The sequence below is a fragment of the Gigantopelta aegis genome, chromosome 12 (assembly GCF_016097555.1).
Source record: "Gigantopelta aegis isolate Gae_Host chromosome 12, Gae_host_genome, whole genome shotgun sequence".
NCBI classification, from domain to species: Eukaryota; Metazoa; Mollusca; class Gastropoda; order Neomphalida; family Peltospiridae; genus Gigantopelta; species Gigantopelta aegis.
The window spans coordinates 5407020-5432224 of NC_054710.1; the positions used below are offsets into that span (position 1 = coordinate 5407020).

General features: G+C 39.5%; 1 protein-coding gene across 1 annotated transcript; it reads right to left on the reverse strand.

The window, feature by feature from the left end:
• Positions 1-1722: 1722 nt before the first annotated feature.
• LOC121386413 (zinc finger protein 99-like) lies at positions 1723-16346 on the reverse strand. The gene is made up of 2 exons (XM_041517301.1): positions 16231-16346; positions 1723-4524 (listed from the first exon to the last, which is right to left on the reverse strand). Exon 2 carries the CDS (start codon positions 4254-4256, stop codon positions 2652-2654), a length of 1605 nt encoding a protein of 534 aa, XP_041373235.1. The 5' UTR covers positions 4257-4524; positions 16231-16346; the 3' UTR covers positions 1723-2651.
• Positions 16347-25205: the final 8859 nt, after the last annotated feature.

A 25205-nucleotide genomic window follows, 5' to 3' on the forward strand; every position in this document is an offset into this window, starting at 1 on the left:
TGAAATCCCTGCACACGCGCCTTGGAAACCCGCTACCTTTTTTTTTTTAGCAAGGGATCGTTTATATGTACCATCCCACAGACAGGATATCACATACCATGATATTTTATATACCTGTCGATGGGGATCGATCCTAGACTGACCGCGCATTTCCAAAAAACACCTTTTTAGGTCTAAGTAGGCCTAATGAATAAAAATAGCATATAGTCTTGGAAAATGTTACGTAAATCGAACACAGTATCCTCTTCCCCTAGAGGGTTACGTAATTAGTAACACCTCCTAAAGCTGTATCCTAACCGGCCGCGAGCAATGATTTCTAAAATAATCGCTCGCATCGCTCGCGTCGCTCGTGGCCGGTTAGGATACAGCTTTACATGTAACGCGTATGCCAACAGCTGTCCACTATTAAAATTTCAAGGCAAATGTCCCACCCACCGACCCCTGGAAAGGCGTTGTACCATACCTCTATGGATATAAATATGTTTTGGAGATATGAGACGACCCCTCAATCAAGACAGTTAAATGTGTTTAAAAAATTGCGAAATCTCACGTGATCTCTTGTTGGGGAATTCCACAATTGTGATAAGCCAATGAAAACCGAGATCGGTAGGAGCCCGTCAAAAGTGTCCCACTTTCGAAATGCTGGCTTTGTTTTTCACCTGGATAAGCCAGTGTAGTGAAAGCAATGCGGAGTGCGGCGTCATATATGCACCAAACGTAATTGGATTTTCTGTTCTATATGCTTAAATAATAAAAATATTCCGGATAATGCCGCTTTAACATCATTTTCCTGGCCGACTTTTGTTGACATTTTTCCACGACTCGTATGACTCGGTTGTTTGCGTTTAGTCTCTACATGTCAGAGAGTATCCCATGGGCGGATCCAGGAAATATTTTTAGGGGGGACCAAAAAAGAAGGGCACATTGACTCGTCAAAAGGGCACCTTACTACAAGTTTTGATATTTACAATTAATATGAATTCCTACAGTTCTACGTCATAATATACTAGCAATAATGAAGTAAATTGGCGTCACTCGCGTTAGAACCTCAATGGGGCCCCATTGAGACTCAATAACACAGACACATATCTGCAAGCTTGCGCATGTACACGAAAATCTTGATTTCATTTATCTACAATATAATTATTGTTTACTTAAAAAAAAAAAAATTCTACAAACAAAAAGGGCACTTGGACATTTTGAGGGCACTTGAACAATTGTTTGGGGGGACGCGTCCCCCTGGTCCCCCCCCCCCCCCCCTTGGATCCGCCCATGTATCCTACCAGCACTGGAATATTGATTGCCCCAAACCAAGATGCAAAAGGAAGCGGGGTGAGCCCAATCTACTCTTTTCTAGACTTTTATTTTATGTTGATACCATCTCGTATTCTTTCTGTTATATATTTTTGGACTGTCCTTCTAAAATGCGCCAAATTATAAAAGTATTCGGCCAAGCAGCTAATTCTTTTATTTTTGGCTTGTTAATTTTGCATTGTATTTTTTTTAATGCTATTAACTTTTTCACTAATTGCTATTTTCAAAATTCTGCTCGTTTTCATCTCTAAACCCATCTACCCTCCCCTCCCACCCTCCCCTTCTGTCCAGGACCCAGTCACTGGAGATTGTGCCCAGAGAACCTTAATTGGATATAGGCTCGTTAATATATTATCCAAATCCAAACTCGTGGAATAAAGAGGAAACAAAAACATATGTGAAAATCTGTACATTTATGTAACTAATGTTTTATTTCAGTCTATGTGTACCAAAGGTAATAGCTAAATGAACAAATATATTTTAAGTAATTAATAAATTGTTTTCAGGTCATAAAAATGCAGGCTTTTCTTGACTTTAACATTATCATCACAACCATATTTTATTGTAAATATCTTATATTGTATAGTTAGTCACTGGGATAGAGATAACTCAAGAGTTCGATCTTAACGGTTTCCCGATCGTCCCAGTCGACTGAAAATCCAGATGGGCAACCTGTCAGCATCTTACATAAACCAGTGTTAACACTGAATATTAATATTACCCAGTCTTACAAAATCCAGATATATGAATGCAAAAGTGTTGGTATATAAAATGTTCCTACTGACATTTGGTATGGCACAATGATTCTAATCTTGAGAGTCTGTGCTTTGAATCCTATCAGTGCAGGTTGATTTATCTGTTCCATATCGGCCCATGGTCCTTAAAGCGGGTCTGATCTGCAAAACATTTTGTGCAAATTTTACATTTGTTTGTCCAAATGGCTACTGTATCCAAAGCACTTCATGCGTGCACTTCATTTGCAATCGGTATGGACCATAATGTGTGATTAATTTGTATAACCCCTCCCCTCCCCTCCCCACGCTTGTCATTCTTAACGTTCCACTGTTTGATATGTGTTTTGCAAACTTCACATTTGAAAGGTTTCTCTCCTGCATTAATTGACGTATGTTGTTTTAGGATAACGTTGAGAACAATGTTATCTACACATCACACGTGAAAGGTTTCTCAACAGAATGAAAGTACATATGTTGTTTCAAGTCAGAATTCTGTGCAAACCATTTTGTGCACACTTCACATTTGAAAGGTTTCTCGCCAGTATGTAGCAATATATGGCTTTTAAAGCTTACACTGGTTGTAAAACATTTTGTGCACACCTCTCATTTGAAAGGTTTCTTACCAAAATGAAGCATTTTATGTTTTTTTAAGCCAGAATTCTGTGTAAAACATTTTGTGCAAATTTCACATTTGAATGGTTTCTCACCAGTATGAATCAATATATGGCGTTTTAAGTCTGTATTGGTTGTGAAACTTTTTGCGCACACCTCACAAATGAAAGGTTTCACACCATAATGAAACATTTTATGGTCTTTCAAATGGGCACTCTGTGTAAAACATTTTGTGCACAAATCACATTTGAATGGCTTTTCACCATTATGAAGCATTTTATGTTTTTTCAAACAGGAACTCCGTGTAAACCCTTTTTTGCACATATCACATTTGAATGGTTTCTCACCAGTATGAATTAACATATGACGTTTTAATTCTGTAGTTGTCACACAACATTTTGTGCACATATCACATTTGAAAGGTTTTTCACCATAATGAAGCATTTTATGAGTTTTTAAACTGGAAATCTGTGTAAAATATTTTGTGCACATATCACATTTAAAAGGTTTCTCACCAGTATGAAGAAATGTATGGGTTTTTAAACTGGAACTTTGTGTAAAACATTTTGTGCACGTATCACATTTGAAAGGTTTCTCACCAGTATGAATGAACATATGGCGTCTCAAGTCCCTAGTGCTTGAAAATCCCTTTTTGCACACACCACATTTGAAAGGTTTCTCATCACTATGAATAAACATATGACGTTTCAAGTCTCTGGTGCTTGGAAATCCTTTTGTGCACATATCACATTTGAAAGGTTTCTCACCAGTATGAATCAATATATGGCGTTCTAATTCTGTAGTAGTCGCAAAACATTTTGTGCACATATCACATTGGACAGGTTTCTGGCCATAATGAAGTATTTGATGGTTTTTCAAATGGGAAGTATGTGTAAAACATTTTGTGCAAAAATCACATTTAAATGTTTTTTCAACAGTATGAACCGATATGTGGTGTTTTAATTCTGTAGTCGTTGTAAAACATTTTGTGCACATATCACATTTGAAAGGTTTTTCGCCATTATGAAGAATGTTATGCCTTTTCAAACTGGAATTCTGTGTAAAACATTTTGTGCACATATGACATTTGAAAGCTTTCTCACCAGTATGAATTAACATATGGCGTTTTAAAATGTTAGTGCTTATAAATCGTTTCGTGCACACCTCACATTTGAAAGGTTTCTCACCATAATGTAGCATTTTATGGCTTTTCAAATTGGAACTACCTCTAAAACGTTTGGAGCAGATATCACATTTGAGAGGTTTCTCACCAGTATGACGCATTTTATGTCTTTTCAAACTGGAACTCTGTGTAAAACGTTTGTTGCAGATGTCACATTTGAAATGTTTCTCATCAGTATGAATCAACAAATGTCGCTTTAACCTGAAACTCAGAGCAAAGGATTTTTTACAGATATCACATCCAAATTGTTTTACACCAGTGTGAATACTGATATGTGTTTTAATGTTACTCTTGGTAGAGAAATCCTTGAAACACATTCCACATTTGAACGGTCTCTCTCCAGTATGGACGCGCATGTGTCTTTCTAATTTAGATTTACTTCTACAAAACTTTGAGCAGAATTCACAGTTCATAGTTGTAACAGAATTCACATTTCATAGTTGTAACAGAAGTCGCAGTTCATAGTTGTAACAGAATTCACATTTCATAGTTGTAACAGAAGTCGCAGTTCATAGTTGTAACAGCAGCTAATGACACTGATTTTCAGATGGAGGTCTTCAGTTCACGTTTTGCACAGACGTCTTATTTATCAACAGTGTAGATCAGAACATATACCTTCCTGGTGAGTTGTGCACAGACATCTTGCTGTTCACCAGAGATGTAGGGCAAAGACATCAGGTACTGAAATAGAAAACAATAAATCAATAAATAGAAGAGAAACTAACACTGGGGCACGCTGGCGTTTGTGGCATAGTGGACTTGTGTCCCATTCAGCTTACCACTGTTGATGACAGAAGGTATTATACTGTGAGGACCTCCAGTCTTTTGAAGAGCAATCAACATACAGGTTACAACACAGCTGATGACAGAAGATATAATCGGGTCAGGACCTCCAGTCTTCTGAATAGGAATCAATCTACAAAGACAACACAGGTGATGACAGCTTAACACAGCTGATGACAGAAGGTATTAACGTGTCAGGACCTCCAGTCTTCTGGACAGCAATCAACCTACACAGGACAACCCAGCTGATGACAGAAGGTGTTAATGTGTCAAGACCTCCTGTCTTCTGAACAGCAATCGACCTACAAGGTACAAAGCTGATGACAGAAGGTATTAATGTGTCAGGACCTCCAGTCTTCTGAACAACAATCAACCTACAAAGGACAACCCAGCTGATGACAGAAGGTATTAACGTGTCAGGACCTCCAGTCTTCTGAACAACAATCAACCTACAAAGGACAACCCAGCTGATGACAGAAGGTATTAACGTGTCAGGACCTCCAGTCTTCTGAACAACAATCAACCTACAAAGGACAACCCAGCTGATGACAGAAGGTATTAATGTGTCAGGACCTCCAGTAGTTTGGACAGCAATCAACCTACAAGGTACAAAGCTGATGACAGGATGTATTAACGTGTGAGGACATCCAGTCTTCTGAACAGCAATAAATCTACAAGAACAACACAGCTGACGACAGAAGGTATTATCGTGTGTGGACCTCCAGTCTTCTGGACAGCAATCAACATACAAGTGACAACACAGCTGATGACAGAAGGTATTAACGTGTCAGGACCTCCAGTCTTCTGGACAGCAATCAACCTACACAGGACAACCCAGCTGATGACAGGTGTTAATGTGTCAAGACCTCCTGTCTTCTGAACAGCAATCGACCTACAAGGTACAAAGCTGATGACAGACGGTATTAATGTGTCAGGACCTCCAGTCTTGTGAACAACAATCAACCTACAAAGGACAACCCAGCTGATGATAGAAGGTATTAACGTGTCAGGACCTCCAGTCTTCTGAACAACAATCAACCTACAAAGGACAACCCAGCTGATGACAGACGGTATTAATGTGTCAGGACCTCCAGTCTTCTGAACAACAATCAACCTACAAAGGACAACCCAGCTGATGATAAAAGGTATTAACGTGTCAGGACCTCCAGTCTTCTGAACAACAATCAACCTACAAAGGACAACCCAGCTGATGACAGAAGGTATTAACGTGTGAGGACCTCCTGTCTTCTGGAAGCAATTAACCTGCAAGTAACAAGGTACAAAGCTGATGACTGAAGGTATTAACGTGTCAGGGCATCCGGTCTTCTGAACAACAATCAACATACAAAGGACAACCCAGCTGATGACAGAAGGTATTAACGTGTCAGGACCTCCAGTCTTCTGAACAACAATCAACCTACAAAGGACAACCCAGCTGATGATAGAAGGTATTAACGTGTCAGGACCTCCAGTCTTCTGAACAACAATCAACCTACAAAGGATAACCCAGCTGATGACAAGGTATTAACGTGTCAGGACCTCCAGTCTTCTGAACAACAATCAACCTACAAAGGACAACCCAGCTGATGACAGGATGTATTAACGTGTCAGGACATCCAGTCTTCTGAACAACAATCAACCTACAAAGGACAACCCAGCTGATGACAGAAGGTATTAATGTGTCAGGACCTCCAGTAGTTTGGACAGCAATCAACCTACAAGGTACAAAGCTGATGACAGGATGTATTAACGTGTGAGGACATCCAGTCTTCTGAACAGCAATAAATCTACAAGAACAACACAGCTGACGACAGAAGGTATTATCGTGTGTGGACCTCCAGTCTTCTGGACAGCAATCAACATACAAGTGACAACACAGCTGATGACAGAAGGTATTAACGTGTCAGGACCTCCAGTCTTCTGGACAGCAATCAACCTACACAGGACAACCCAGCTGATGACAGGTGTTAATGTGTCAAGACCTCCTGTCTTCTGAACAGCAATCGACCTACAAGGTACAAAGCTGATGACAGACGGTATTAATGTGTCAGGACCTCCAGTCTTGTGAACAACAATCAACCTACAAAGGACAACCCAGCTGATGATAGAAGGTATTAACGTGTCAGGACCTCCAGTCTTCTGAACAACAATCAACCTACAAAGGACAACCCAGCTGATGACAGACGGTATTAATGTGTCAGGACCTCCAGTCTTCTGAACAACAATCAACCTACAAAGGACAACCCAGCTGATGATAAAAGGTATTAACGTGTCAGGACCTCCAGTCTTCTGAACAACAATCAACCTACAAAGGACAACCCAGCTGATGACAGAAGGTATTAACGTGTGAGGACCTCCTGTCTTCTGGAAGCAATTAACCTGCAAGTAACAAGGTACAAAGCTGATGACTGAAGGTATTAACGTGTCAGGGCATCCGGTCTTCTGAACAACAATCAACATACAAAGGACAACCCAGCTGATGACAGAAGGTATTAACGTGTCAGGACCTCCAGTCTTCTGAACAACAATCAACCTACAAAGGACAACCCAGCTGATGATAGAAGGTATTAACGTGTCAGGACCTCCAGTCTTCTGAACAACAATCAACCTACAAAGGATAACCCAGCTGATGACAAGGTATTAACGTGTCAGGACCTCCAGTCTTCTGAACACCAATCAACCTACAAAGGACAACCCAGCTGATGACAGGATGTATTAACGTGTCAGGACATCCAGTCTTCTGAACAACAATCAACCTACAAAGGACAACCCAGCTGATGACAGAAGGTATTAATGTGTCAGGACCTCCAGTAGTTTGGACAGCAATCAACCTACAAGGTACAAAGCTGATGACAGGATGTATTAACGTGTGAGGACATCCAGTCTTCTGAACAGCAATAAATCTACAAGAACAACACAGCTGACGACAGAAGGTATTATCGTGTGTGGACCTCCAGTCTTCTGGACAGCAATCAACATACAAGTGACAACACAGCTGATGACAGAAGGTATTAACGTGTCAGGACCTCCAGTCTTCTGGACAGCAATCAACCTACACAGGACAACCCAGCTGATGACAGGTGTTAATGTGTCAAGACCTCCTGTCTTCTGAACAGCAATCGACCTACAAGGTACAAAGCTGATGACAGACGGTATTAATGTGTCAGGACCTCCAGTCTTGTGAACAACAATCAACCTACAAAGGACAACCCAGCTGATGATAGAAGGTATTAACGTGTCAGGACCTCCAGTCTTCTGAACAACAATCAACCTACAAAGGACAACCCAGCTGATGACAGACGGTATTAATGTGTCAGGACCTCCAGTCTTCTGAACAACAATCAACCTACAAAGGACAACCCAGCTGATGATAAAAGGTATTAACGTGTCAGGACCTCCAGTCTTCTGAACAACAATCAACCTACAAAGGACAACCCAGCTGATGACAGAAGGTATTAACGTGTGAGGACCTCCTGTCTTCTGGAAGCAATTAACCTGCAAGTAACAAGGTACAAAGCTGATGACTGAAGGTATTAACGTGTCAGGGCATCCGGTCTTCTGAACAACAATCAACATACAAAGGACAACCCAGCTGATGACAGAAGGTATTAACGTGTCAGGACCTCCAGTCTTCTGAACAACAATCAACCTACAAAGGACAACCCAGCTGATGATAGAAGGTATTAACGTGTCAGGACCTCCAGTCTTCTGAACAACAATCAACCTACAAAGGATAACCCAGCTGATGACAAGGTATTAACGTGTCAGGACCTCCAGTCTTCTGAACAACAATCAACCTACAAAGGACAACCCAGCTGATGACAGGATGTATTAACGTGTCAGGACATCCAGTCTTCTGAACAACAATCAACCTACAAAGGACAACCCAGCTGATGACAGAAGGTATTAATGTGTCAGGACCTCCAGTAGTTTGGACAGCAATCAACCTACAAGGTACAAAGCTGATGACAGGATGTATTAACGTGTGAGGACATCCAGTCTTCTGAACAGCAATCAATCTACAAGAACAACACAGCTGACGACAGAAGGTATTATCGTGTGTGGACCTCCAGTCTTCTGGACAGCAATCAACATACAAGTGACAACACAGCTGATGACAGAAGGTATTAACGTGTCAGGACCTCCAGTCTTCTGGACAGCAATCGACCTACAAGGTACAAAGCTGATGACAGACGGTATTAATGTGTCGGGACCTCCAGTCTTCTGAACAACAATCAACCTACAAAGGACAACCCAGCTGATGACTGAAGGTATTAACGTGTCAGGGCATCCGGTCTTCTGGACAGCAATCAACCCAATCTAATTAAAATTAGCTCCACTAGTACATGTGAATCTAACAGCAGCCCGTTGGAGCTCATGTCCAGCTGACCTTTCATTCGACCATTCAAAACCTTACTTGCAAAATCATGCCAGTGATTTGAAAAGAATTTGAAAACATTCGGGACTATGCCGAGGGTATACGAAATGATTGGGGTGAATAACGAAGTATGCCGGAAACTGACTGCAATATAAAATTTTATATAAAATTCGTTTGAAAACAAAACAAAAAACCGCGATGGTATAGCCATAAAATCTGTTTATACTAGTATACAATCCAGTTTATTACTGCACTTTTCCCCCTGTTTTTTCAATGTTGAAATAGACCAACAAGTTGGCCTATTGCATAAATAGTCTCACCCGATATTTTTAGAATGTGTATGCTCCCGAATTATGCTATAAAAGGCGAAGTGTAATTGGTCGATATTATTTTTTTTATTTATAGATGAAATGTCACCTGGACATGGCAGTCCACACAATGCTGTTAGATCTACTGGTAGACCCATTAGAGCTAATTTTAATCAGATTACAATCAACCTACAAGTAACAAGGTACACAGCTGATGACAGAAGGTATTAACGTGTCTTCTAGATAGCAATCAACCTATAAGTGACAACACAGGTGATGACAGCTTAACACAGCTGATGACAGAAGGTATTATCGTGTGTGGACCTCCAGTCTTCTGGACAGCAATCAACATACAAGTGACAACACAGCTGATGACAGAAGGTATTAACGTGTCAGGACCTCCAGTCTTCTGGACAGCAATCAACCTACACAGGACAACCCAGCTGATGACAGGTGTTAATGTGTCAAGACCTCCTGTCTTCTGAACAGCAATCGACCTACAAGGTACAAAGCTGATGACAGACGGTATTAATGTGTCAGGACCTCCAGTCTTGTGAACAACAATCAACCTACAAAGGACAACCCAGCTGATGATAGAAGGTATTAACGTGTCAGGACCTCCAGTCTTCTGAACAACAATCAACCTACAAAGGACAACCCAGCTGATGACAGACGGTATTAATGTGTCAGGACCTCCAGTCTTCTGAACAACAATCAACCTACAAAGGACAACCCAGCTGATGATAAAAGGTATTAACGTGTCAGGACCTCCAGTCTTCTGAACAACAATCAACCTACAAAGGACAACCCAGCTGATGACAGAAGGTATTAACGTGTGAGGACCTCCTGTCTTCTGGAAGCAATTAACCTGCAAGTAACAAGGTACAAAGCTGATGACTGAAGGTATTAACGTGTCAGGGCATCCGGTCTTCTGAACAACAATCAACATACAAAGGACAACCCAGCTGATGACAGAAGGTATTAACGTGTCAGGACCTCCAGTCTTCTGAACAACAATCAACCTACAAAGGACAACCCAGCTGATGATAGAAGGTATTAACGTGTCAGGACCTCCAGTCTTCTGAACAACAATCAACCTACAAAGGATAACCCAGCTGATGACAAGGTATTAACGTGTCAGGACCTCCAGTCTTCTGAACAACAATCAACCTACAAAGGACAACCCAGCTGATGACAGGATGTATTAACGTGTCAGGACATCCAGTCTTCTGAACAACAATCAACCTACAAAGGACAACCCAGCTGATGACAGAAGGTATTAATGTGTCAGGACCTCCAGTAGTTTGGACAGCAATCAACCTACAAGGTACAAAGCTGATGACAGGATGTATTAACGTGTGAGGACATCCAGTCTTCTGAACAGCAATCAATCTACAAGAACAACACAGCTGACGACAGAAGGTATTATCGTGTGTGGACCTCCAGTCTTCTGGACAGCAATCAACATACAAGTGACAACACAGCTGATGACAGAAGGTATTAACGTGTCAGGACCTCCAGTCTTCTGGACAGCAATCGACCTACAAGGTACAAAGCTGATGACAGACGGTATTAATGTGTCGGGACCTCCAGTCTTCTGAACAACAATCAACCTACAAAGGACAACCCAGCTGATGACTGAAGGTATTAACGTGTCAGGGCATCCGGTCTTCTGGACAGCAATCAACCCAATCTAATTAAAATTAGCTCCACTAGTACATGTGAATCTAACAGCAGCCCGTTGGAGCTCATGTCCAGCTGACCTTTCATTCGACCATTCAAAACCTTACTTGCAAAATCATGCCAGTGATTTGAAAAGAATTTGAAAACATTCGGGACTATGCCGAGGGTATACGAAATGATTGGGGTGAATAACGAAGTATGCCGGAAACTGACTGCAATATAAAATTTTATATAAAATTCGTTTGAAAACAAAACAAAAAACCGCGATGGTATAGCCATAAAATCTGTTTATACTAGTATACAATCCAGTTTATTACTGCACTTTTCCCCCTGTTTTTTCAATGTTGAAATAGACCAACAAGTTGGCCTATTGCATAAATAGTCTCACCCGATATTTTTAGAATGTGTATGCTCCCGAATTATGCTATAAAAGGCGAAGTGTAATTGGTCGATATTATTTTTTTTATTTATAGATGAAATGTCACCTGGACATGGCAGTCCACACAATGCTGTTAGATCTACTGGTAGACCCATTAGAGCTAATTTTAATCAGATTACAATCAACCTACAAGTATCAAGGTACACAGCTGATGACAGAAGGTATTAACGTGTCTTCTAGACAGCAATCAACCTATAAGTGACAACACAGGTGATGACAGCTTAACACAGCTGATGACAGAAGGTATTATCGTGTGTGGACCTCCAGTCTTCTGGACAGCAATCAACATACAAGTGACAACACAGCTGATGACAGAAGGTATTAACGTGTCAGGACCTCCAGTCTTCTGGACAGCAATCAACCTACACAGGACAACCCAGCTGATGACAGAAGGTGTTAATGTGTCAAGACCTCCTGTCTTCTGAACAGCAATCGACCTACAAGGTACAAAGCTGATGACAGACGGTATTAATGTGTCGGGACCTCCAGTCTTCTGAACAACAATCAACCTACAAAGGACAACCCAGCTGATGATAGAAGGTATTAACGTGTCAGGACCTCCAGTCTTCTGAACAATCAACATACAAAGGACAACCCAGCTGATGACAGAAGGTATTAACGTGTCAGGACCTCCAGTCTTCTGAACAACAATCAACCTACAAAGGACAACCCAGCTGATGACAGAAGGTATTAATGTGTCAGGACCTCCAGTAGTTTGGACAGCAATCAACCTACAAGGTACAAAGCTGATGACAGGATGTATTAACGTGTGAGGACATCCAGTCTTCTGAACAACAATCAACCTACAAAGGACAACCCAGCTGATGACAGAAGGTATTAATGTGTCAGGACCTCCAGTAGTTTGGACAGCAATCAACCTACAAGGTACAAAGCTGATGACAGGATGTATTAACGTGTGAGGACATCCAGTCTTCTGAACAGCAATCAACATACAAGTGACAACATAGCTGATGACAGAAGGTATTAACGTGTGAGGACCTCCTGTCTTCTGGAAGCAATTAACCTGCAAGTAACAAGGTACAAAGCTGATGACTGAAGGTATTAACGTGTCAGGGCATCCGGTCTTCTGGACAGCAATCAACCCAATCTAATTAAAATTAGCTCCACTAGTACATGTGGATCTAACAGCAGCCCGTTGGAGCTCATGTCCAGCTGACCTTTCATTCGACCATTCAAAACCTTACTTGCAAAATCATGCCAGTGATTTGAAAAGAATTTGAAAACATTCGGGACTATGCCGAGGGTATACGAAATGATTGGGGTGAATAACGAAGTATGCCGGAAACTGACTGCAATATAAAATTTTATATAAAATTCGTTTGAAAACAAAACAAAAAACCGCGATGGTATAGCCATAAAATCTGTTTATACTAGTATACAATCCAGTTTATTACTGCACTTTTCCCCCTGTTTTTTCAATGTTGAAATAGACCAACAAGTTGGCCTATTGCATAAATAGTCTCACCCGATATTTTTAGAATGTGTATGCTCCCGAATTATGCTATAAAAGGCGAAGTGTAATTGGTCGATATTATTTTTTTTATTTATAGATGAAATGTCACCTGGACATGGCAGTCCACACAATGCTGTTAGATCTACTGGTAGACCCATTAGAGCTAATTTTAATCAGATTACAATCAACCTACAAGTAACAAGGTACACAGCTGATGACAGAAGGTATTAACGTGTCTTCTAGACAGCAATCAACCTATAAGTGACAACACAGGTGATGACAGCTTAACACAGCTGATGACAGAAGGTATTAACGTGTCAGGACCTCCGGTCTTCTGAACAGCAACCAACCTACAAAGGACAACCCAGCTGATGGCAGGTATTAATGTGTCAAGACCTCCAGTCTTCTGGACAGCAATCAACCTACAAGGTACAAAGCTGATGACAGAAGGTATTAACGTGTCAGGACCTCCAGTCTTCTGAACAGCAATCAACATACAAACGACAACCCAGCTGATAACAGAAGGTATTAACGTGTCAGGACCTCCAGTCTTCTGAACAGCAATCAACCTACACAGGACAATCCAGCTGATCACAAAAGGTATTAATGTGTCAGGACCTCCAGTCTTCTGAACAGCAATCAACCTATAAAGGACAACCCAGCTGATGACAGAAGGTATTAACGTGTCAGGACCCCCAGTATTCTGGACAGCAATCAACCTACAAGGTACAAAGCTGATGACAGAAGGTATTATCGTGTGAGGACCTCCAGTCTTCTGAACATGTACAAGGAACAATATATGAAACTAGAAGTCAGGACATATATCTGAATAGCTACATCTGAATGACGCTCAGCCAGATACATCTATTTGTCATTTTCCATGACAATCTATGCCAGAAGACCTCAGATCACAGTTATCTTTCCATTTGGTGGACCGAAATCTGTAAATATGTCCGCACAAATAGTCTGTTGTTTAACTGTGAGTATTTCATTGTAGACAGCTTTGAAGTGGCAACTATTAGATTGAAGTTGACAATGATAAAGCATATTGCAATCATGCATAACTTTAACTTCAAACTAGGATATATTGTCCAATAAGCTTTATATTTTATATACAAATAAAGTATGCATGTCTTGTGAGTACAATCAAAATGTTTAATCATTGCATACATGGTATATGAGGTGAGATATAGTTCAAAATTGTCATATTAAAATTAAATTAGGTGTTAACCAAAAATGTATTAATTCTATAATTTCAAAACTCTTATCGTATAAAGATACCTAAAGACCATAGCTATACACCATTATATATCCACTTTTATCATAGCTGTTACAGTATGAGGAGACTTCGGATTTTAAATGTGTTCTTCTTTTTTTTTGTCATGTCCTTTTTTGTAACACGAGTAACCGATGTTTACACATTCACAGTATGAAAAGTAATCATCATATTTCTTTCATCTTTTTTATAATATACATTGATTATTAACTAATAAAATGTAATAAAGAAAATAAGTGCTGAATGTATAATTATTAATCCTGAGCAAATCAAAAGAATTAGCATGGCAAAAATGTAACGCAAGTAACCGTGGAATTGTACTGTACAGCACAGGTAAATATTTTATGATTACACCCCTTCTCTGTAATGGTCCAGTCCGGCTCTGTTGCAGACAGCGGAATAACTAGTCTATATTTAGACGGATGGAGCGTCATAAATCTAAAAATAGACCGCCACGTCAGCAAACTTCTTGTAATGACTTAAAATAAAATATTCGACTAAATTACATGTACATGCGGGCAGGACGTAGCCCAGTGGTAAAGCGTTCGCTTGATGCGCGGTCGGTCTGGGATCGATACCCGCCGGCTATTTCTCGCTCCAACCATGATTGGTACATCAAAGGTCGTGGTATGTGTTATCCTGTCGGTGGGATGGTGCATATAAAAGATCCCTTGCTGCTAATCAAAAAAAGTAGCCCATAAAGTGTCGACAGCGGGTTTCCTCTCTCAATATCTGTGTGGTACTTAACCATATGTCTGACGCCAGATAACCGTAAATAAAATGTGTTCAGTGCATCGTTAAATAAAACATTTCCTTTATTAGTACATGTACACATAAAGACCGAAATTGTCGGGATTGTCACTATAAAATGTTTATAATGTAAAAATAGAATCTGGCCTGAGAACGTCTTAATTGATTTTTAAATAACCTTTTTATGGGGGTATTTTTTGCTTGTTTTACCAACTGCCAAACATGGCCTTTCATTCTCGTTACAGAAGTATGACAAACATTTTTTCACACTGTGGTTATTCGAGAGGTTGCTCGTCACGTGATTCAAAATACAATACCCTACGTGCCTATAAATAGCAGTGGGTTTTGTGACGATTTTTGTTGTTGTTGTTGGCCATAACTCAGTTAAATGTTACTTTTATTAACAGGCGGGATACAGTAATATAGATGTTTGAGTAACATACTTCTGTAGATAAATCAAAGGTAATAGATTGTTGGGTGATTAAACAGGGTGATTTTTCTGTGTCAGCAGAATCGAGCTAGAGCAAATGACCTATCACTGCCCCTCCCTACCCCACCCCCAAAACACACACAAACGAACAAAAAATAATAAAGAAAAACCCCAAATCCCCAAGCAACAATTTAAAAAAATAATAATAATCAAAAAATCAAAAAAATCCACCCAACAACAACAACAACCCACAAACAAACATGAAAAGAAGAAAAACAATAACAACAACAAAAAAAAAAACAAGAACCAAACACTGACCCAGAAAGAAAAGAAACAAAATCCAACATTAACCGTATTTGTTAGGTTATCCCTGTCCCGAGTCAGACCCCCGATCCTATCGGAGGCCGGACTCGGGATAGGCGCCTTCGAAACCCTAGTGGTATATGGACACGTTAAACCAGTTATTAAGCTAAAACCCAGAAAGAAGCAAAGAAAACCAACAAACAGAACAAAACCTAGTCTTTACATATTGATACATATTATAGGGGCACCAGGCCTGTACATTTATCGCATAATATTGCTGAATTGAGATCGAGTTAATCTCCCCATTGAACGGTTAATATTAAAATAATAATAATAATAATAACAATAATAAATAAATAAATAAATAAACCCACCAAAACAGTATATTATATACTGACACTATTATTATTATTATGAAACCGATTTTAACTGAAGCTTCAGAAACAGTCCGGTTCCGTGTTCCACTTCGTTTATTAAATTTTATGACTGCTGCAATGGCCGTTATCAAAATAAATGTTTCTGCACAACAATAGTGAACATGAACAATGTATGTAGTCACTTACTTCAACATCAATATGTATGTCCTCAGTTTGTAGATTATAACTGAAAAATCATACAACATTACACAAAATACGTTGCAGAAACATACCAGAGAATAAACAGGTTACCAAACGAAAACTGATATCCGAAAGCTATTCGGACCTCGTATTCGGACTATTCCGGACAGTTGATGTGCGGACAGCGATTAATAATAGATCTCGTCCAGTAAACTTTGTTTTGTTTAGTGACACCATTAGAGCACATTGATTTATTAATCATCGGCTATTGGATATATCAGACGTGGTGCACTGACCGGAACGAGAAATACCCCAAACGACTTACAGAACAGAACAGATAAGTTGGTCTCTGACTGCAGTCAGAGCGTATAACTGTCCAAATGTCCGTCTAGCTCTCTTACAGTCAGAGTACTCGGGATAACCGATGGGGATCGATCTCGGATATAAATTGTGTTATAAATGTTAAGTTTTTGCTTTAACACATGGTATTCGCGTCGATTCGGTTTTAAAAACTAATGTGTGTGTGTGTGTGTGTGTGTGTGTGTGTGTGTGTGTGTGTGTGTCTATGTCTGCCCTCCCCCCCCCCCCCCCCATCCCAAATTATGCGATAGTGATAATTTGATTATATATTAATTTTCTTCTTTTTTTTACGATCCCCCTCCAAACCTCCCCCAAAGTTCCCTTGTCATTCTACTTCATGTCACCTCCCCCCCCCCCCCCCAAATGGATTTTCTGGATCCGCCACTGATATAGATATCATGGGTAATTTATTAGATAAGATAAATGCATTTATATTGTTTATATATAATGAGCGCGTCTTTGTGTATGTTTATCTCACCTTTTTTTGTTTAATACATAATTATGTGCGAGACACAGTCAAGGAGAGGCACAAACCATCTGTATATTTGTGTTATTGTTATTTCATCCATGGCCACAGCCTCGCCATCGCCGCACTCAACTCGTCGCAAGAGGAAGGCGGCCTCGCCCCTTCTAAAGATGTCAAGTGCAGTCCTGGGACCAGCGACAGCGGACCCATTGGTGGAGATTCGCCCTCCTGGAACTCCAACTTGGAACGTCGCCAAGTTAACTCATTCGCCCCGTTATCATCGATACATCTTCGGTGACTGTGAGACTGTTGGGCTTCTCAAGCGGGCGCCGAAGATTCGGAGGAGGGCAGAGTATACCACGGACTCGTACCGCAACAAGAACCCAGCACGCAGCGGACTCCTGATGAGGACATCCTTAGCCACATGTCTGACGCCATATAACCGTAAATGAAATGTGTTGAGTGCGTCGTTAAATAAAACATTTCCTTCCTGATGATCACACGCGTGGATTCCAAACACCATGAAAAACCACACCGTCCACCAGATGCTACGGATCATGCTTGTGGAGGATGAATGCCATCACTTTGTCAAGGCGTTTCCGGACTTGGCGAAGATCCTCCACAATTTCAAGCCGTCATCAGAACCCGTGCTTATAAAACCTTTAAGAGTCCAGACTCAATCTCTAATGACGTCACAAGCATACAGTGTGTATGGCGTTGTCGTGACATTACTGTCTCAGACTCTGTTAGAGTCTTGAGTCTAGACTAAAAGTTTTATAAGCACCTGGGGCCTAATTCACAAAGGTCTCTTTGGCTCTGCTAGACAACAAAACATCTTCTTTGCAATTCTGTTTTAGCATTGCATTGCGAGACCGCAAAATTGTGAGAGTTTAGTGAATTAGGTCCCAGGTCTGGATTGCCGTAGATCGACAACCTCTCCTACCTCTGTCTCCAGGTAAGGGCTTAGTCGGAATTTAAACTTTTTGGCCGTAGTTCAAAATTTTATGTTCATTTATATATATATATATATATATATATATATATATATATATATATATATATGTAACAGATAAAAATCAACCTCCACTGAGCGGATTCGAACCACAAACTCTCAGTACGAGTGTCCAGTGCTCTACCAATTGAGCTAATAGGGAAATTCCCACTAGCTACTGCCAGTAGGAGCACTTTATACCAACACTACTACATACTCCCCCCTCAAGTGAAGCTACGTCCCGGAGCTGTGGACCACGGGCAGTTGAACTGTTACGGGTCCCGACTGGGTTATGGTTGTATTTTTGTGTTAAGAACACACCCAGTCCCTACGTCGGCTCCAAATGTAACAGATAAAAATCAGCCTCCACTGAGCGGATTCGAACCACAAACTCTCAGTACGAGTGTCCAGTGCTCTACCAACTGAGCTAATAGGGAAATTCCCACTAGCTACTGCCAGTAGGAGCACTTTATACCAACACTACTATATATATATATATATATATATATATATATATATATATATATATATATATATATATATATATATATATATATATATATATATATATATATATATATAGTCTGACATTGCTAAAATCACCTTAAAACCTTTAGTCTTACAAAGGAAACCCACTATTTTTTTTCCATTAGTAGCAAGGGATATTTTATATGCACCATCCCACAGACAGGATAGCCTTTGATATACAAGTCGTGGTGCACTGGCTGGAACGAGAAATAGCTCAATGGGCCCACCATGGGGATCGATCCTAGACGACCGGCCTCGGTGGCGTCGTGGTTAGGCCATCGGTCTACAGGCTGATAGATACTGGGTTCGGATCCCAGTCGAGGCATGGGATTTTTAATCCAGATACCGACTCCAAACCCTGAGGGCCGATTTCATATGTCTAGGTTATCGGTGGGTTTTGGTAACATATGGTTTAAACCTAGGTTAAACCCTGGGTCATATTTACTGTGCATTTCACATGTCTGGTTTTCAGTAATCCTAGTTTAACACTGGGTTACAATTGTATTGCTTGTTTAAACCTGCCCTTGAGGTGGTTTTTCGCTGGTTTTACTCAAAGTAACTTTTCTTCATGGATAATTTCGGCAGCAAAATCGTGTTTTACGTCAGTATTGCAGAGCCATGAAATGTGAACGTATTTTAGAGATCATTTGAAGCCACTACAGAAACAGTGGCGTAGCCGGGGGGGGGGCAAGGGCAGGGGGGAGCAAGAGGCATGGGTAGGGGGGTGACCAGTCCACCCTATCACCATGTTCGTGGCGAATCAATTCAACAACTGTACAGAAACGAATACAGCGCCTGAGATATATAGAGGATAATAAACGAGATACCAGTTATTATCAAAATTATGTCTCGAATCAAATAATTTTTAGTTGTCGCGAGCTTTAGCCAGTGACAAATGAAAAGTATTTCACTCGGGACATACGTTGATAATAACTGGTACTGAGTTTGCTATTCTATTTATTACCCCAGCTATGTTTTCTCTAAACGCCTTTATTTTAGGCGCACATGCACGTACATGTAGGCTATAGAAATAATGTAAACCACTTTACACACTGTTCTGGGTATTGCTATAACTTTGCATTTTAATCACGTTCACAGATAATTTTCAAAAACAAAAGTTATTGTTATTCTGCTAAAAATATAAAAAATGACATGTTGTTATAAATTTAATATTAAAACAGTCGTGACCGCAAACTCATTAGAAGTACATAACTTCATTTAGTGTGTTTGCCAAATCGCGATGATGTTATATTTAGTACAGACAATGTCATTGGTTTGTAAGCGTCAACTCATCCAGTAATATTGTACGTCACAACACTGCATAATATTTCTCATTGAGAAAATACGGAAAATATTTTCTCTGTTATGAGTGGTCATTGGGGGTAATAAATATAGTTATTTATTAAATTAGTAAAAATAAACATTTTCTTCATGGTGTATGAACTGCACGAAAACAGAGTACTAAAGTACTAATCAAAATTATACCCAGGTGATTTATATATTAGTTATGAAAATGCCTGGAATAAAAACCATAAAAATGTGTCAGTATTATCATGACCTGGTATGGTATTCAAACAACTGGTAGAAAAAATTACAATAAATGACCTGTTATAGATAGAAATATGAGATGTATTTACAATTTTACTGCAAAACATAAGTAATTTGGAACAGACTATAACACCCAGGTTTATATTGATTACACTTGACAGGTGAAATCACAGAGTACTAAGCTAAGCAGAGAGGTGGTCTCAGGTGTGTTCAATATCAAACTGGGTGTTATAGTCTGTTTCATATTACATATGTTTTGCAGTAACATTGTAAATAAATCTCGTATTTCTATCTATAGCAGGCTATTTATTGTCATTTTAGGTACCGGTTGTTTGAATATCATAACAGGTGATGATAATAGTCAAATAAGAGACCTGCTTGTCACTAATGGTTTTGGTCACATATGGTATAATCAAAATGTAAAAAATCGCAATACATTTATATCACTATTCAAACAGAGAATGACTGATCAGTTTATCCAATCTATGTATGCTGTATTCAACAATTCTCCAAAATGTCTGTTATACAAATTCGTTGTTAATAATTATTGCTTACAACCTTATCTGCAGAAACCTATTGCCTTGAAATACAAACATATTTTGAATAAATATAGATTATCGTCCCATAATCTCTTTATAGAAACGGGCAGATACCACAATATTGACAGGAATAATAGAATTTGACGTCTGTGCAATATGAATGTAGTAGAAGACTAATATCACTTTGTTTTAGTGTGTCCTTTCTTCAGTAACATAAGAGATAAATATATTAAACCTTTTCATTATAATAAACCATCAACATTTAAATTAACGCAACTGCTATCCAGCGACAATTCAAAACAGCTAATTAAATTGTGTAAATATTTGAAAATTGCTACCACGCATAGAACAGACAACATTGATACATGACATATGTTATTATTGTATATTATTGCTATGCATGCATTACCCATTTACTATAGAATTTCATCGATTGTAACCCGATGCTACATACCATTCCCCGCAGTGTGCACATTATATTATTTTATATATAAATATGTATGTATGCCTACAAAATGTATATTTTTTGGCAAAAAATAAAATGTGTGTTCTACGGGTGTCAAAAAAAGAAAAAAGTAATGAAAGTTGATCGATGACCACCGGTATGAAAGCAATAAACGTCTATCATAGACTGCAGTCTTATAATGACATACTTTCGTGTTTGTCTCGTCTTAATAAACGTCTATCATAGACTGCAGTCTTATAATGACATACTTTCGTGTTTGTCTCGTCTTAATAAACGTCTATCATAGACTGCAGTCTTATAATGACATACTTTCGTGTTTGTCTCGTCTTAATAAACGTCTATCATAGACTGCAGTCTTATAATGACATGCTTTCGTGTTTGTCTCGTCTTAATAAACGTCTATCATAGACTGCAGTCTTATAATGACATGCTTTCGTGTTTGTCTCGTCTTAATAAACGTCTATCATAGACTGCAGTCTTATAATGACATGCTTTCGTGTTTGTCTCGTCTTAATAAACGTCTATCATAGACTGCAGTCTTATAATGACATGCTTTCGTGTTTGTCTCGTCTTAATAAACGTCTATCATAGACTGCAGTCTTATAATGACATACTTTCGTGTTTGTCTCGTCTTAATAAACGTCTATCATAGACTGCAGTCTTATAATGACATACTTTTGTGTTTGTCTCGTCTTAATAAACGTCTATCATAGACTGCAGTCTTATAATGACATACTTTCGTGTTTGTCTCGTCTTAATAAACGTCTATCATAGACTGCAGTCTTATAATGACATACTTTCGTGTTTGTTTCGTCTTAATAAACGTCTATTATAGACTGCAGTCTTATAATGACATGCTTTCGTGTTTGTCTCGTCTTAATAAACGTCTATCATAGACTGCAGTCTTATAATGACATGCTTTCGTGTGTTTCGTCTTAATAAACGTCTATCATAGACTGCAGTCTTATAATGACATGCTTTCGTGTTTGTCTCGTCTTAATAAACGTCTATCATAGACTGCAGTCTTATAATGACATACTTTCGTGTTTGTCTCGTCTTAATAAACGTCTATCATAGACTGCAGTCTTATAATGACATACTTTCGTGTTTGTCTCGTCTTAATAAACGTCTATCATAGACTGCAGTCTTATAATGACATGTGTTTGTTTCGTCTTAATAAACGTCTATATAGACTGCAGTCTTATAATGACATGCTTTCGTGTTTGTCTCGTCTTAATAAACGTCTATCATAGACTGCAGTCTTATAATGACATGCTTTCGTGTGTTTCGTCTTAATAAACGTCTATCATAGACTGCAGTCTTATAATGACATGCTTTCGTGTTTGTCTCGTCTTAATAAACGTCTATCATAGACTGCAGTCTTATAATGACATGCTTTCGTGTGTTTCGTCTTAATAAACGTCTATCATAGACAGCAGTCTTATAATGACATGCTTTCGTGTTTGTCTCGTCTTAATAAACGTCTATCATAGACTGCAGTCTTATAATGACATGCTTTCGTGTGTTTCGTCTTAATAAACGTCTATCATAGACTCCAGTCTTATAATGACATGCTTTCGTGTGTTTCGTCTTAATAAACGTCTATCATAGACTGCAGTCTTATAATGACATACTTTCGTGTTTGTCTCGTCTTAATAAACGTCTATCATAGACTGCAGTCTTATAATGACATGCTTTCGTGTTTGTCTCGTCTTAATAAACGTCTATCATAGACTGCAGTCTTATAATGACATACTTTCGTGTTTGTCTCGTCTTAATAAACGTCTATCATAGACTGCAGTCTTATAATGACATACTTTCGTGTTTGTCTCGTCTTAATAAACGTCTATCATAGACTGCAGTCTTATAATGACATACTTTCGTGTTTGTCTCGTCTTAATAAACGTCTATCATAGACTGCAGTCTTATAATGACATACTTTCGTGTTTGTTTCGTCTTAATAAACGTCTATTATAGACTGCAGTCTTATAATGACATGCTTTCGTGTTTGTCTCGTCTTAATAACGTCTACGTCTATAGACTGCAGTCTTATAATGACATGCTTTCGTGTGTTTCGTCTTAATAAACGTCTATCATAGACTGCAGTCTTATAATGACATGCTTTCGTGTTTGTCTCGTCTTAATAAACGTCTATCATAGACTGCAGTCTTATAATGACATGCTTTCGTGTGTTTCGTCTTAATAAACGTCTATCATAGACTGCAGTCTTATAATGACATGCTTTCGTGTTTGTCTCGTCTTAATAAACGTCTATCATAGACTGCAGTCTTATAATGACATGCTTTCGTGTGTTTCGTCTTAATAAACGTCTATCATAGACTGCAGTCTTATAATGACATGCTTTCGTGTGTTTCGTCTTAATAAACGTCTATCATAGACTGCAGTCTTATAATGACATACTTTCGTGTTTGTCTCGTCTTAATAAACGTCTATCATAGACTGCAGTCTTATAATGACATGCTTTCGTGTTTGTCTCGTCTTAATAAACGTCTATCATAGACTGCAGTCTTATAATGACATACTTTCGTGTTTGTCTCGTCTTAATAAACGTCTATCATAGACTGCAGTCTTATAATGACATACTTTCGTGTTTGTCTCGTCTTAATAAAGGGGGAACAAGGCGGTACAGGCGCACAGTTTTGAAAATTTGACCATACGTTATCTCCGTGCCCTCAGGCATACGCGTCCTATCTTTTGTTTTTAATATTATGTTAGAATTAAAGGGAAATGCCAATAACAAAACGTTTATTCATATTTGCATTATTACCAACAGCTATGTAGGTTTCTGTAAGCATTTTTGCATTATTATCAACAGCTATGTAGGGTTCTGTAAGCATTTGACATGGATTATAACTAATATTGTGAGTAAAATCATGGAAATACATGGTGAAACGTTTTCAGGCCAGCTCATTTTCCCAAATATGTCCATCATTTTTGACAGAATGTGAAGGTTTGCTCCACATTTGGGGGTGGGGGGGGGGGGGGGGGGGGGGGTGGGGGGGGGGGGGGGGAGGAGGGTAGCTAATCCTCCATCTCGAACACGAATGCTAATAATATACCGGTAACGAGTTTCAACTACAAAGTGATGAAGTGTAAGCTATTCCTCGCTTATGTCCCTTTCCAAATCTGCGGGTAACCCATGTAAAAAGCGTGGTTTTCTAAACACGGGTAAAACACACACATGTGAAATACAACACGGGTGTATGTCTGGGTCAGGTTTTTCCGCGTTTTACGTAAACCAGTGTTAAACCTAGCTTTTGATATAACCCGGTGTTTCGAAACCCAGACATATGAAATCGGCCCTGAGTGTTCCGCAAGGTTTAGTGGGTAGGTGTAAACCACAACCACCAACCAGTGATCCATAACTGGTTCAACAAAGGCCATGGTTTGTGCTATCCTGCCTGTGGGAAGCGTAAATAAGATCACTTACTGCCTGCCGTAAAAGAGTAGCCTATGTGGCGACAGCGGGTTTCCGTTAAATAAAACAAACTTTACTTTACGAAAGAGGTTAAGCTCGAGACAGGCGTTTTCGAAACCTTATACCTACCCATTGAGTCGTTAAATCTCGCTCTGGGTGGGAGCCGGTACCGGGCTGCGAACCTTGTACCTACCAGCCTTATGTCTCATAGTTTAACCACGACACCACGGAGGCCGGTATTATTGACATTGATATGAACAAGAGATCGATGTAGACTAGAAAACGTGACAGAACACGACTATACCTGGAGTTGTGTTGTCGCTCCCACCTCCCCGAATTAATTTGTCATTCATTGCAACTAATTTGTGTGCTCATGTCCAATTAAGGTTCAAGCACGCTGTTCGGGCACACACCTCAGCTATCTGGGCTGTGTGTCCACAGAGAGAGAGAGAGAGAGAGAGAGAGAGAGAGAGAGAGAGAGAGAGAGAGAGAGAGAGAGAGAGAGAGAGAGAGAGGGTTTAGTGGCCTTACACTTACCCATTGAACCCTTAAGAACTCGCTCCGTGTTGGAACCGGTACCGGGCTGCGAACCATGTACCTACCAGCCTGATGTCCAATGGCTTAACCACGAAACCATCGAGGCA

Coding starts and splice junctions, on each gene's coding strand:
- LOC121386413 (XM_041517301.1), bottom strand. CDS start 4,256: ATGAACTGTGAATTCTGCTCAAAGTTTTGTAGAAGTAAATCTAAATTA.